Source organism: Eleutherodactylus coqui, chromosome 6 (genome assembly GCF_035609145.1).
Source record: "Eleutherodactylus coqui strain aEleCoq1 chromosome 6, aEleCoq1.hap1, whole genome shotgun sequence".
NCBI lineage: Eukaryota > Metazoa > Chordata > Amphibia > Anura > Eleutherodactylidae > Eleutherodactylus > Eleutherodactylus coqui.
The window spans coordinates 180516730-180532426 of record NC_089842.1 but is presented as its reverse complement, the minus strand read 5'-3'; the positions used below and the strand labels follow the sequence as shown (position 1 = coordinate 180532426).

The 15697-nt window shown below is 44.7% G+C and overlaps 1 protein-coding gene across 5 annotated transcripts in view; it reads right to left on the bottom strand.

The window, feature by feature from the left end:
• DPF3 (double PHD fingers 3) overlaps nucleotides 1-1606 on the bottom strand; it is a 240681-nt gene extending 239075 nt beyond the window's left edge. For all 5 annotated transcript variants that reach the window (XM_066608371.1, XM_066608373.1, XM_066608376.1 and 2 more), the window contains exon 1: nucleotides 1545-1606. In XM_066608371.1, coding sequence (XP_066464468.1) covers nucleotides 1545-1576 — 32 coding nt within the window. In that variant the 5' untranslated portion in view covers nucleotides 1577-1606. The remainder of the gene's footprint in view (nucleotides 1-1544) is intronic.
• Nucleotides 1607-15697: the final 14091 nt, after the last annotated feature.

Sequence of the window (15697 nt, the reverse complement as noted above, 5' to 3'; positions counted from 1 at the left end):
TAGCTCCAGCATCACTTCCTTAGGTCTCAACTATGACGCTGTATCGACAGTCTGCAGCAGATTATGTATGGTAGGTCATAGGCTGCTATAGCCAATCACAAATCTCAGCGTTTGGCTGCCCATAAACAGGCTGCTACAACCTTTCATCGCAGACCTAACTCAAAGAACGGAACTCAGGAGAGTTGAGCATACAATTGTTTATTAGGTTTTTACATGGGTTGCAGAAATGAAAAAAACAAACAAATAACTCAGACATCCCCTTTAAGGGGCACAAAAGGGACCACTATATTACTTTATTATAGCTAAGCAAAAGCAGCACTGTACTCATGCTGTCTGCTTATGTGTACAGTAGTAGGAGCCTGCTTGTCTGAGTGCTGGAAAGGGCTCCTGTAAAAGGTGTCCTTTTCCCAATGGAATTATGCAGCGTATCACGCATCCCCTTGCGTATTGCGCACCCCCCGTTGACTTCTATGGGGACCTTTAATGCGCAAACGCACCAAAAATCAGAGCATGCTACATCTTTTTTTATTTTGCGCACATTTGTTAGTCGTTCATGCATTTACACTGAATGATACATTTAGATTCTTGCTGAATCGAGGGAATCCAAAAGGATTATCGGGCCGTGTAAAAGTACATTAAATTCTAGGATGTAATGCTTTCACTGCTGGAAAGGTGACATGTGCTCCTCACACAGAGGTGAAGCAGTCAGGACAATTACTTAGGAGTTTAAGGATTATTGAATGTAAACATTCCAGGACCACAGAGTCCTGTAGCTGGGCTGTGAAGAAGGGCACATTACACACTGCCCCCACTGAGGGATTTCCTACAGACGACACCTCAGGGGCCTTCTGCAGTGACAGGAAGAAGGCAGCACAAATGTGTGTCATATGTAAGTTCATGCGAGTCTTCCACACAGGAAAGAGCAATCTATGGGAAGCATAACTGTCATTGCTTTATTACATTCACTCCAAGTCATAACTTGGAAAATCAGATTAAAAACCTGCAATACGTCTTGGGAGTAAAGCCCAGCAATATTAATTAGGGGGTCCGGTGACAAGTGCGACCCCTATTGCTCCCCCTGCCACTGATGTGCAGCTCTACTCCCCCGTCACTTCATCCTTGCACACAATCTACATATCAGTCAATGAAGTGGGTGGTGGATAATAAAGCAGAATGACAGTCCCCATTTTTCAACACCGCCTCAGCTCCATCCCCAAGTTCTGAAACTGAGTGTAAGCTGCTGTCAAGCCTCCTCCTTGCAGTGCCCACAGCTAATCCTGCCCTGCGGAGTGCAGCCACCCGTGCCCTGCAACGAGCTGCCATCGCACTAGTTTACACAACCCAACTACCTCAAACACTTCATAAAAAGCTATTTTCCAGTAATAGCAGATCCATAGCAGGCTAATGCTTGGCGCTGAGCGCTCGGAGGAGGCAGCACAGCGCTCGCAGAAGCGTGCACTTGTCTCGGAGTCAGCACAGCTCCAACTGAGAAAGGCGCCTTTTTTTCATATAGAAACACGCGGATTGTGCATATTTCTACTCACGGTTTCAGGGGGTTGTGAATGACAGTCGCCATCTTGCTACAATGTAACAGAATATTGTCTGTCTCGGAGTTCTGAACGTTCGATAAGGGAGGGGGGTGAAGAGACAAACCAATCAGCGGGAGCTCTACCGGCGCCGCAGCCAATGGTTGTCGAGAGGGCGTGTCATGGAAGGGTTGTTCTGCTAGGTATTAGAGAGCTGTCAAAGCACCAGAGGTCACTCCCTTGGGTGGCCGGACAGGGAGCAGTAGGGGAGGAGGAGGGGACTAGCTGCTGGAGGAGTCAGCTGTGCTGAAAGTACAATCTTTGCCCAGAGTCAGATGGGTTAAAACCGAGTGGGCAGCGTTTGGGCACTTTACAGAAGGTGGGAACTAATTAAAGCAGAGCGCGCCGTCTACTTGCATTGCACTTGCTGCCCGTCATGCACCCTGGACTCTATCCATCTCCTCAAATACCACGAGCTGCATGTGTCTGACATTTATTTCAATGCTCGGAGCTTTATCTTGCCTTAACCCTCCCCCACTTCTCTCCAGTTTCATCCGATGGGCTCTTTGGCAATGATATATGAACCCCCTCCTTCACCCCTCCACACAAAAACACGCTCACACTCCTCCTCCCACCTCTGGCCCCTGTATTTCTCAGTGTCAGCTAATATCCTGCAGTCGGTGCTCCAGCATCATGATGCACTAAGAGGTCACTATGTTGTCAACTGCAAAACAAGGTGACTGCAGTGTAAAATATGACCCTAGAGCTGAGCAACTACTAAATATCAAGCCTGCAGGTCCTCTGTGCCTGGAACTAGTCTACGGGTAGGGATCGGGGAAAGCACATTGTTCTGGCAGGTGAAATCAAGCACGGGATATATAAAACGCATGGAGGTAGAAGCAACACTGGGCAGAATTTGCATACAAGAGCAGTCTTCGTTCGACTTAAACCATGCTAAAATTACAGCATGACATGGAGAAACCCTGAAGGGGTGACAAAGAAAGTAAAATCACAATTGGTACAACTGAAATGGAAAGCAGCGAATTCTTTATAAGGAAAATGGTTTTAGCTTGGGGCAACTCAAGTGGGTTGTAATGGGACAGGGGCAGCCTGTGTGGGCATGAGCCCCTGCAGTATGGGCCATGAGACAAGGCTCATGTCAGATTGATGTGCAGTACTAGGTGCCGACCAATGCTGATAGAGATCTCCATCCAGAAGGGCTGATCTTAGAAACAAGTCGGACTGCTGGCTACATTTATAGTGCAGGGCGATTCAAATGTCAGGACCACCTAGATTATTTTTTTTAAGGAAAAGATACATATAGGACTTTTTTTTTTTTCAACAACACTATGGCCCCTTGCATATGGGCAGAAATTCCGCGGCGGGATTTCCTGCAGAATTTCTGCTCATGCCCACTGCCATAGGCTTGCATGCATGCATGCAATCCTATGCACACAGCCACAATTTGTCTGTATGAAAACACATGCAGAAAACAAATCACGGCATGTTTCTTTTCTGTGCGGGTCTCACAGAGGCCTGTAGGTGGCCTATGGGCTCCTGCCCACGGCCGGATATTTGCTGCAGAATCCGTTGCAGGTGTCCGCACAGCGGACGGGCAGCTAATAGCGCCCATAGCATGCTATGGGAAATCGATTCTTCCTCCACACTTGCACAAACCAATTGCAGTTTCCACAAGCGGAGGAACAATCGCAGCATGCTCCATTTTTGCAGTTAATCAGCACGCACTGCTTCCATTGAAGTCAGTCAATGAAAGCCATCCAATCCACAGCGCTTCCGCAATGACATTGTGGATTCTGCGTCATCGCTAGGCGATGATGCAGAAAAAGCAGTAGTTTAAAAATATATATAAAATCTGTACTACGCATGTCCGACGGTTCGCTGTGCGGACCATCCGTAGTATAGATGAAAACTAAAAAGCAACCAGGAAGCAGTGTGCAGGAAGCCTTAGATGGGTGTGAAACAACTTTTTTGGCACTACGGTGGTACCTACTGACCATCTTGGTGGCAGTTAACTAGGATTTGGCCCTAAAAACTTCAATTGAAAGGAGGCATGAGATACGCAAAGTGTAGAATTTCATCAGAAATGGATAAGAATGGTAAATTATTTTTTTTTACTACCTGCAACCATTTTGGAATTAGGGATGATGTCATGTTGTGTATTAAGTTTGTGTTAAATTATGTGGTATGGAAGCCACTGACCACGTCTTTTCAGGGACCAGAGGATGCACTTAACAATGCAGGACAGAGCTGAGATCATCCTGATGGCCGGTAACAGAAGTTCACATGAAGCGGCCGAGGCTTCCCATCATGAACACCCAGAAGTCAGCCAGTGAGTGCACAAAGTGTCCGGAAACGGATTCAGAAGTTCAGGGAAACTGGCAGTGTCCAGGACAAACCACAAACTGGAGAACGTGACTCACATGATGCTCCAAAGCCAGACTACTGGGGCTTTCTGTGGAAACAGCAGAGCTGTAGATACCTGGGTATTAAATACCCTGCCCAGACAACAGTTGTTGGTTGTACCAGGAAGCACTATGGGAAGGCGGCAAGCCAGTAGAGGTAGTGTGATGCTATGGGAAATACGTGTATGTTTAACAAATACCACCTATCTAAACATTGCACAGTAAACCCCTTTATGGCAGCAGGATTTCCTAAGGGCCAATGCCCACAAACAGTTTTTTACTGCAGTTCCCAGAGCATAAATATGTAGCGGAATTTCACCGCTTTTGGCCGCCTGCAAACGGCCGGATCGGATCCGGCAGCGAGAATTCTCGCCGCAGGACCTGACCCGACCGCCTGCAGAGAGCAGTGCTTACTCACCCGCGCCTCCGGCTCTTTCATGTGCCGGCTGCCGGGCAGCCGGCGCATGCACAGACTGGAGCCGGTGGCGGGTGAGAAAGAGCATGCCGCGGTTTGTTTGCCGCGCGAGATTTCGCACGGCCAAACCGCGGCCGTCTGCATAAGATTGCATTGGTCAATGCAATCCTATGCCGCCTTCCAGCGGCGGAAATCCCGCCGCCGAAATTCCGCCTGTCTGCAGGCGGCCTTTAGGTTTTATTGAACCTGATAAGCTTTTCTGCCAGCCAACGCCGACACGCGGAAGTTTACCACAGATTTCCCTAGCGGGAAATATATAGTATTAATGGACACTACAAAAAAAACAACGTGTTTTTCCGCGATCACCAGCGGGCACGTTTCATATACCACCGCGGTCCTCCCGTGGTGTAAATCCGCGGACGTATCCCGCCACGACCATGGGCATGAGGCCTAATAATAGTGGCCTCTTACAGTAGAATAACGTGCCCCTGCAGACTGTAAAGATTGGGAACCTCTGCTTTAAACAAACCCTGAACAAAGTGGTCTATATGGACCCCCAGTGATCAATTTTGACTTGCCGGTGTTCAATGTCCGTAAGGAAAAAATGTGGAGATGCACATGATGTAAATGGAAGTCTATATGAGCACAATCAATGTGTACATTAGGCCTGCTTCACAAGGACGACACAATCACCGCAAGAAAATGAAGGGGGGGGGGGCCTTGAATTATAAGCTATACCCTGAAAATAACCCTACCTGCAAGAAAGTAGTTTTTTAAAAAAGGACATCACCTCTCTGGCGTTGTCATCTCCTAGCTAGTCTTCCCTGAAGCTCCCCAGCACTTGCTTGAAGGCTCCTGCAGAGTTTCCTGGTCAGAACTTTGAAAATCCCCGCCTCCAGGAAGCTCTGCCTCTGATTGGTTCTCAATCGCTGGCTTAGCGAATCCGAGGCAGAGCTCAGTGAACCAATCACAGTCATTTACTAAATGGCTGCAATTGGTGCCCTGAGCACTGGCTCTGATTGGCAGAGCTTCCTGGAGGCGGGGATTTTCAAAGTCCTGACCAGGAAGCTCTGCAGGAGACTTCAAGCAAGTCTGCCAGATCTTCAGGGAAGATGCGAGGGAAGAGGACAGCGCCGGAGAGGTGATGTATTTTTTTTTCTGTTGCCAGGGCTTAGTTTAGGGCTTTTATAATAGGATTTCTTACTTTCAAAGTCGCATCACATGAATACTGCGTTTTCGTGTGATGCTATTGAGAGGAAGGCTACAGAGGGAAACATTGGCTACAAAACATCACAAGTGGCGTGCATATCGCGACACCAGCAAGATTTTTGATTCGCAATGTTGCATGCTACAAAACAGCGCAAATGAAGGAATCCATAGCAAAGCATTGGCTTCACACACATGAGATTTGTCGCATTGCGAGAAAATCACCCAACTTTGTCGCCTGTATGAAATAGGCCTAATACTTATGAATAGTAACCAAACAGCAGCACCAAAGCAATATGCACCATATAATAGGTGTGGAGGAAGATAATAGATACTCGCCGTGCACGCCTGCCAGGTCCCGGACACTGAGGAGCCAAAGTAAACTGGAAGCAAGTTGTTATTTGGAAGGCAGCACTGGTCCAGGGGAGATCAGCCAAAAGACAGAAGGTATTGCTGATGTATCATCCTTTATTAGTGAATACAGATCCAGAAGTAAAACAGCATGGCAACGTTTCGACGGCTGCTGCCGTCTTTGTCAAGCTCTTTGTCAAGCTTGACAAAGACGGCAGCAGCCGTCGAAACGTTGCCATGCTGTTTTACTTCTGGATCTGTATTCACTAATAAAGGATGATACATCAGCAATACCTTCTGTCTTTTGGCTGATCTCCCCTGGACCAGTGCTGCCTTCCAAATAACAACTTAGGCCTAATACTTATATTAGACATAGAAATTACTTACCTCGGATATATTTCATAAAATTGTTTATGTAGAGTCCGCGCAAAACTTCTTGGGCTCTGGTGATAGACAAAACAAATCTGCAAAGTAACTAATTTACCTATAAAGTTGCTACTGCACAATGTTTTCATATGACCCGCCAGAGCCCAAGAGGTTTTGCGCGAACTATACCCATCTGCTTTATAGTGTGCTGTATTCATGTGCAAGTTTTTACAAGTTGATTTTTTTTTTTTAACTTATGGACTTGTTTTGTAAATGAAAAAATTGTAATATCACGAACTTGCACCACAAGTTTTTACAAGTTTTCAGAGCGGCAACAACACATCGCACGCGTACCTGCTGCTTATCCTGCATTGTGGACTATCGCAAGGAAGGTTTTGATAGCTTTTCCCATCTTCATACTTCGTGAAAAGGAGTTTTAGCGTGGTTGGCAATCTTCTTACGAAAAAAAGAAATCAATTGTAAAATCACTGGACGTGGAGATTTGGGACTAAACCCCTCTAATTAAAAGCCAAATATTGAACAATTTCTATCAGAGCATCCGGCTCATCCCTCCCATTAACAGCATTATTTGTGTATTCATTTTATGAAAGAATTTTACTACATTCTAATTTGTTTTGTCCAAATCACTTGCATTTTTTGCCTTTTCATCAAAAATCGGAATAGAAATTGTACGTTTTTTTTTACAATTGTCCACTCTACAAAAAACCCTATCTAAAATAGCAGCACTGTGTCAGCTGGGAAAACCCCATTTGACATTAATAAGTTAAGGAAAATTCCATATTAGACCAGCAGGGGGTCTACGCAAAACAAAACAAAAACCAAAGCGGCAAGTAGTCTACAGGGCAAAAAAAAAGTTTGGGGACCTCTGGTTTAAAGGAGCATGGCAAAGAGTATAAGGGGTTGGCTTGGCATCCAAATTTTAATTTGATCAGACATTTGTGGATTTTGCTGGAAGTCTGATTAATGGAAATCCAACCTCACCAGTTACACAACCTAAAGGGGCAACAGCACCTCACCTTTACAGGGCTGAAATGGGAAACAGAACACATGAAACACTGAGATGGGAATACCCATTAAATGCTTTCCCATCAAGGGGTTTTTGGTTGCTAGGACAATTTTCACACTTGTGAATTCACATTTTACAAATTAAAACTAAATTACAAAATAAAATTACTAAACCTCCATACCCAGATCAGAAAGGAGACACATGACGCATCATCAGATTAAGGCTGGGCTCACACAAATGGGTCGGAATCCGCATGTAGGAGGTTTGAAGCAGATTCCGTCTGGGAGCTCGGCCGGTGACCTCGCATACCTCTTTAAACTGTACTGCGGATGACTGAGGAGGCTTGCAGGCAGTCATGCGCAGTACAGTTTTTCCGCTTTATTTGCATTTCCCAGACAGTTGCTTAGTGTTGACGTGGGTACTCGCAGCCCATACACAATGTTAACTGCATATGAGCTGCAGGTCGAACGGCCTCTATTGACTTCAACAGAAGCTATCCACGCAGATTCCGCGGTAACTTGAGCACCTTGCGATTTTTCTTCCGCTTGTGAAATATGCAATTCGTATCTGCGAATGTGATTGAAAAAGCATGCCTTCCAATGCCCGCATTTTACCGCGGAGTGACAGTGCATATGGCGATCGCGGAATCGGCAATACAAGTCTGCCTGCGTGATCCCCATCTGACAAACTTTGTACACATACTTTTGAAAATTACATGAATGAGCCTAACAAAACAAATGCTTAAAAATTTATATTGGTGGCTAAAAGTACGATCTAACCAGAAAATTATTTTTAGTTATTATGCATCTAAAACTTCAGTATGTGCAGAGTTCATGTGCACAAATAAGGGCTCATTCCCACGGGTGTGATTTCAGGGCGTAATGCGCGGTGAATGGAGCCAATGAAAGCACATAGATTTTTGTTGATCAGTCACATTAGCGTGTGTCATACGCACGTGAAAATGATTGCATCATCATGTTCTAGTTCACCATGTACTTCGGGTGTACAGCCCTATGGTTCTCTATGGGTTGCGCATTTAACTCTGTCCATACACACTACACTGCGTATGAGGGGGGTTGCATACGCAACACTACTTTGAGAAAAATTAGGGAATTAAATAAAGATACGCTGTAATCACTGCCATACATGGCGATAGCTGGCTCCCATGGCAGTAAAATGCTGCGTGGCTCATAAGGCAGTGGAAAAGAGCCCTTATGTGCATGTAGGCATAGGTCCTTCATGAAATTACCAGAACTGGGAAAATCAAAAATCTGGTTTTCAGCTGGAAATTTACAAAAAGACTACTAAACCTATAAAATATAGGGATTACACATTAAAGTAAGTGACCCCTAAACCTAATATATCACCTGAAGGGCTTATTCAGACGACCGTATATCGGCTGAGTTTTCACGCCCAGCCGATATACGGTGCCTCTCTGTGCAGGGGGGGAGGAGGCTGATAGAGCCGGGAGCAGTGCACTGAGCTCCCGCCCCCTCTCCGCCCCTCGGCACTATTTGCAATGGGAGGGGCAGGACAGGGGTGGAGCTAAGTTCCGGGACTTAGCCATGTCCCTCCAGCCCCCTCCCATTGGAAATAGTGGCAAGGGGCGGAGAGGGGCCAGGAGCTCAGTGCTCCTCTCCTGGCTCTTCCAGCCTCCTCCCCCTGCATAAAGGGACACCGTATATTGGCTGGGCGTGAAAACCTGGCCGATATACGGTCATTTGAATAAGCCCGAAAGCAGACAGCCTCCTGATTCCAATTATCCTGTTGGCTGTTGACAGCCATGTCCACCTTTGCATAATTGACAAAAAAAATTAAAATAAAGTATAACTTATGCTTTAAACTCACATGCAAGCACAGGTTTATATACAAGATGTAAAAAAAAAAAAAATTATATATTACAAAGTTCATATTATATCATATATACTACTACAATCAAACTACATTAACAAGACCTAATGCTCTCAAAAGCACTAGGAGAGAGGACATGCACTATCAGGCTGTCATTCAAATGTAAAAAAGTTTGGCATTTGATTATGCCTGAGGAAAAAATCTAGAGAGGTTTGAAACCTCACAACATCATGTATTTTTGTTAGCCATTAAGAAGTATACCTGCAAGATTACTTGGTTGCTCTTGGTTGGAACAATCACATTCAAAATGTTAGAAATACTGTATATACACTGCACATAGCTACTATACTATAAAATTCTAAAAAAAAGGTTTTTGAGAGTGCACAGTATACCATAAAGAAAAATACAACCTAATAATTGAGGCAAAGTGGCATGAAGATGGTTGGGTGCATACAACAGGGATTTTGAGGGGGGGGGGGGGGGGACGACATGAAAATTTACATTTGCAACTGAACCACAAACTCAGAGACCCTATAGCCAAACAAGAAATAAAATGTGCAAAATAAATAAATAAAAATGATGCAAGGAGTTCATAGATACCACTTAACTACATTCACAGGTGCATGTGTTAAACAAATGCCAAACCCACAGGAATGCACAAACCTGATTTTGCATGCAAATTAAATTGAGGATACTGTAGGTAAATAATTTTCCATCTTTTTATATAAACCAATGTAATGTGTTAACACCACTTTCAGATAAACTAAAAAACAGGTGCTCCTTTGGCAAACATATTCCTGCAACTCACCGAAACCGCCATGGGCAGTGAAATGGCACACCAATACGCCAACCTTTTCACAGCAAAACTGGAGGGTGACTTACTGGCCTCCTGCCTCAGCAAACCATTGGCCTACTTCTGCTAAATTGATGCCATCACAATCATCTGGACCAACACCAATCAAGAATTGATAAAATTCAGAGAGATTCAATGCATTCCACCCCACCATAACCTGACATTAAGCTACTCGCATTCCACCTCACCATAACCTGATATTAAGCTACTCTTAAACCGAAGTCAACTTTTTGGACACCACCATAAAAAAATTTAAACCAATTAATACAGACATCCCTATACTAAAAACCAATTGATCGTCCAACATACCTTAGATGGGACAGTTACCATCCTAAGCACATAAAAAGTCGATCATTTACAGCCAGGCCATCAGATGCAATCCAACAGACAGAGAGGAACATCTATACCATCTTAAAAGAACATTTTAAAATCAGGGCCACCATAGCACCTCAATTGATGACCAAATCACCAGAGCCACCAGGATACCCAGGAATCAACTACTCGGATACACAGAGAAGGGAAGAAACAATTGTGTACATCTAGTAGTGAGCTACAATCTGCAGCTAGAGGTACTAAGGAAAACCGCAAAGAAACTCCACCATACCCTACACAAGGATGACTGTCTGAAAACTCTATTCCCGGACTGTCCGCTTCTGTGTTACAGACATCAAAATTTGAGGATCCATATAATCAGGAGTACATAGCCCTCTGTCACACAAAAAGGAACGTATTCCTGTAAGGTAAGCTGCAGGACCTGCTCACATACTGACCAAGGACACGATATGGATCCCCAACACACAGCAGGACTATAAGATCCCGGGGACATTCACATGTTCCACGTCTGATGTTGTGTACCTGATCATGTGCAGAAAATGTCCTGCTGGGGGCCTTGATGTTGGAGAAACAGAACAGAAACTCAAAGCCAGGATAAGCTCTCATCGCCACACGATTAAACAGAGAAAGACAGAATTACCTGTGGCCGAACACATTTTCTAGTCATGGACATGACATAGGAGATATGAGAGTTATGATATTGGAGGGTGGTATCAAGTCACAAAGCCATAAAAAAATTTGGGAATATAAATTTATAACAACTTTTGACACGTTCAATAAAGGGCTAAATTATTCACGAGGATTTATGCGTGAATGGCAGGTATAAGACACCTATATAACAGATAACACTTCTGGCCTAGTGACCCCTCCAACAGTAATTCAGGGACCATAAACTTTCACTCCCTTATCAGTGTCTAGTTAAGAATGTTTGTATCCCTGTTGCAGTATTCCTGGCCTGGCAACCCCCCAGCAGTAATTCTGGGACCATAAAACTCACTCCCTTATCAGTGCCTAGTTACAAATGTTTGTTTCTGTTGCAGTATTCCTTGAAGTGCAAACCAATCACATCCATGTCTGTGCTTTGTCATAAGTATGTGTGTCATAAGTGTGTATAAATATGCATGCTTCTTTGGATCTATTGCATTTAAGCCTGAAGAAGAATCCTGTGTTGGTTCGGAAGCTCGCATTATCATCATGTATTTTTGTTAGCCGTTAAAACGTATCATATCTACAAGATTACGTAGTTTCTCTCGCTGGGAACAAATTACACTTTGCTCTACTGGCTAACACGGTACCAAACCTTTGTTTTCATTATCGCAACTTATTTGCCACAGCAATCCTGACACTGGTAAACATCTGGGTCATGGAGCTATTAATAAAATAGCCCAATTACGTACTGTGGAGTGATTACATGAGCAAATGCTAATCATCTTAAGACACTTCTAAAAAAAAAAAAAAAAAACATATTTAACAAACAGAGCAAGCATGTTCTCTAATTAAGGGGATTGGGGGAAATGGATGATAACATGAAGAAAAGTTCATGTTAACCCCTCTCCTGGGGTTATACAGGGGGATCTGATCTATGTCTCTTCTCTCCTCTGCAGCCCCCGCCTCCTCCTCCACATTAAAGTGAACGTGAAGGCTGATGGGTTGTACATCTTCAACAAGCTCTATCTCAGGCTGCTTAACAGCTATAGGATCAAAATTGGTGTAGTTTTAAACCACAGCTGAAGAGTCTATAAGCCAAACCTCTGGGTCTGACTCTTCAATTTTCCCACATTCCCACTCCTCCATATTAGATGTTTAAGTGATAAATTTACTGTATTAAAATGGTATCAGAATAAGGATATTTAGTCTAATAGAAAGAAAATGCAATAAATATTTTCGATTGCTGCTTCCACATCCTAGTTATCAATGTTTTTGAGAAATAGGGGCTTAGATGACTAGAACATATATTTGTAGCACATTGCAGAGCTTTCCTAAAATTCCTATGAAAGGAAATATGCAACAAATTCTGCATTGAAATATATATTATATTTATGTTACCTCACATTGTAACTGATGTATTGTTTTGCATTTATCCCATGCTTGAAAGCACTGCAAAATAAGTCGGCGCTATACAAATAAAGATTATTATAATTCTTATTAATTCAATGCAGAATTTACAAATTTCCTTTTTTATATGAATTTAGGAAAGTTCTGAAAACTGCTACAAATATATATGTTCCATCATATATTTTTATAAGCTAGAGTCGATACATTTCTACCAACTCAGACTAACAAAATGGGACTCTGACTCCAACTCTACAGCCCTAGTTATAAAGCAAAGACCAAAAGTGATGCTATACATGCAATACATTTTATGACAAAAGACAGTAAAAACAAACTGTCAGGATTAAGAGCTGCAGGTTTATGCAGTTCCAACTTGAACCTCATATCTCAGGTTATATTGCAGCTAGAACCACATTCTTGTTTTAATGACTTTAACACAAGGCTTGATGCACTAGTCACCCTACAGCAGTAACAATGGATGTATCACATATATGGTTGTCTGTTGAAGCGCCTACTGCGAGAATGTAGGAAGGACTGTAAGGGAGTTTTTCGCATCATTACTATTGATAACTTATCCTCAGTTGACCGCCACTTGGGATCCCCATCGATCAGCCGATATCAGGACAGCTATCATTGTTGACAGTCTGAAGCATACAGCTCTATCCATAGTGCAGCAGCCCAATTAGTAATGGCGGCACAGTTTCCACTGAATTCAATGGGAGCTGTGCCTGCACTACCAAACTGAGCCACTGCACTACAGACAAAGTTGTCTGTTTCTGGCTCTGTATACAGTGACAGCAGGCCTAGCTAACAGCTGATCAGTAGGTATCCCGAGTGGCTGACCCCTGCCAATCTACTGATGACCTATCCAGAAGAAAAGGTCATCTATATTTAAGTCCTGTACATTTCTTTTAAAAAAAAAACCTGTGTGTCTAATAGAGATGAGCTAGCACCAAAATGCTCGGGTGCTCGTTGCTTGAGTCGAACTTTTCGCGATGCTCGAGAGCTTGTTTTGAGTAATGAACCCCATTGAAGTAAAGGGCGACTCGAGCATTTTTTATATGACCGATGCTCCGCATAGGTCTTCACTTGTAAAACTCTGGAAAACATCAGAAAGTCGTGGAAACACCACAGAAACGGATAGGGAAGGGCAGGGGCAGCATGCAGGGCTGCATCTCAGTCTTCCAGGTCCCACTATTAAGCCACAATAGGGGCTAGAGTCTGCCCCCCCCCCCCCTAACAATTTTTACTTTGGACAAACCCTCATTAGCAAGGCACACCTTTGCAAAAGCACCACACTACCTGCAACCAAGCACAATCACTGCCTGGGGGGGGGGGGGGGGGGTCACACCGCGGCCTCTTCTCCTGGGTTACATGCTGCCCAACACCCCGCACGACCCTGCGTCCACAGCGCACACAAAAGTTTCCCTGCGCAGCCTTCAGCTGCCCTCATGCCACACGCTCACTTCATAGCTACACCACCCTCATGTCTATTTATAAGTGCGTCTGCGATGAGGAGGAACCAGAGGCACACACTGCAGAGGGTTGGCAGGGCCAGGCAACGACCCACAATGCTGTTGAGAATCGATGATAAATTGACGTACGATCATCATTCCAATCCCATGGCACCTCCGTCGCATAATTGTCAGGAGCCGCAAACGTAGGCATAAAGGGCACTTAGGTGCCAGCCCAGCACTTCTACACATCTCCACAATGCAGCAATACTCTGTGTGGGAAGCACGTGAGCGGGCCCAGGGTCAGGCTCAGTCCCAGCCTCCATCTTGTGTGACCCAAGGTGCCACGAGTCACATAGCAATGGGGAATCTATGTGTCCACACACTACTCATTCTGTTTGAGTGCCGGATACTTCATCGACAACGCAGGGGGGAAGCCATCTGCACCCTACCCAAGTCAGTCAGTGACTTTGTGCCAGGCAGGTAAAACACCACTATGAGAAGTCTGTGTGCACCCACAGCATAGGTGGGTCCTACGCAACCCAAGACATCAACGATGAAGAAATCAGAGTGCCCAAACATGGCAGACTTTCACTGCGCCGAGGACATAGGCCTCTGCACAAACCCTCAGCAACCGCAGGCATAGAGTGGACTTTGATGCTAGTGCAGCTGTGAATGTCTCATTAGTGCAGTATCGCTTCTCTTGTTTGGCCCAAAGCAGTGCCCCGGATAACTGTGGTAACGCGAGAGAAAATCCATGTTGGCCTCAGCCCACAATTCATGCCCTAGTCAGTCAGTGTTTTTGGCCCAGATAGGTAAAACACCACGATGGGAAGTCTGTGTGCACCCATAGTATAGGCAGACCCGTGTAACATTTCTGTAGCAGCAGTATAGGCAGACCCGTGTAACATTTCTGTAGCAGCAGTATAGGCAGACCCGTGTAACATTTCTGTAGCAGCAGTATAGGCAGACCCGTGTAACATTTCTGTAGCAGCAGTATAGGCAGACCCGTGTAACATTTCTGTAGCAGCAGTATAGGCAGACCCGTGTAACATTTCTGTAGCAGCAGTATAGGCAGACCCGTGTAACATTTCTGTAGCAGCAGTATAGGCAGACCCGTGTAACATTTCTGTAGCAGCAGTATAGGCAGACCCGTGTAACATTTCTGTAGCAGCAGTATAGGCAGACCCGTGTAACATTTCTGTAGCAGCAGTATAGGCAGACCCGTGTAACATTTCTGTAGCAGCAGTATAGGCAGACCCGTGTAACATTTCTGTAGCAGCAGTATAGGCAGACCCGTGTAACATTTCTGTAGCAGCAGTATAGGCAGACCCGTCTAACATTTCTGTAGCAGCAGTATAGGCAGACCCGTCTAACATTTCTGTAGCAGCAGTATAGGCAGACCCGTCTAACATTTCTGTAGCAGCAGTATAGGCAGACCCGTCTAACATTTCTGTAGCAGAAGTATAGGCAGACCCGTCTAACATTTCTGTAGCAGAAGTATAGGCAGACCCCAGTAACATTTCTGTAGCAGAAGTATAGGCAGACCCCAGTAACATTTCTGTAGCAGAAGAATAGGCAGACCCCAGTAACATTTCTGTAGCAGGAGTATAGGCAGACCCCTGAAACATTTCTGTAGCAGGAGTATAGGCAGACCCCTGAAACATTTCTGTAGCAGGAGTATAGGCAGACCCCTGAAACATTTCTGTAGCAGGAGTATAGGCAGACCCCTGAAACATTTCTGTAGCAGGAGTATAGGCAGACCCCTGAAACATTTCTGTAGCAGGAGTATAGGCAGACCCCTGAAACATTTATGTGGCAGAAGTATAGGCAGACCCCT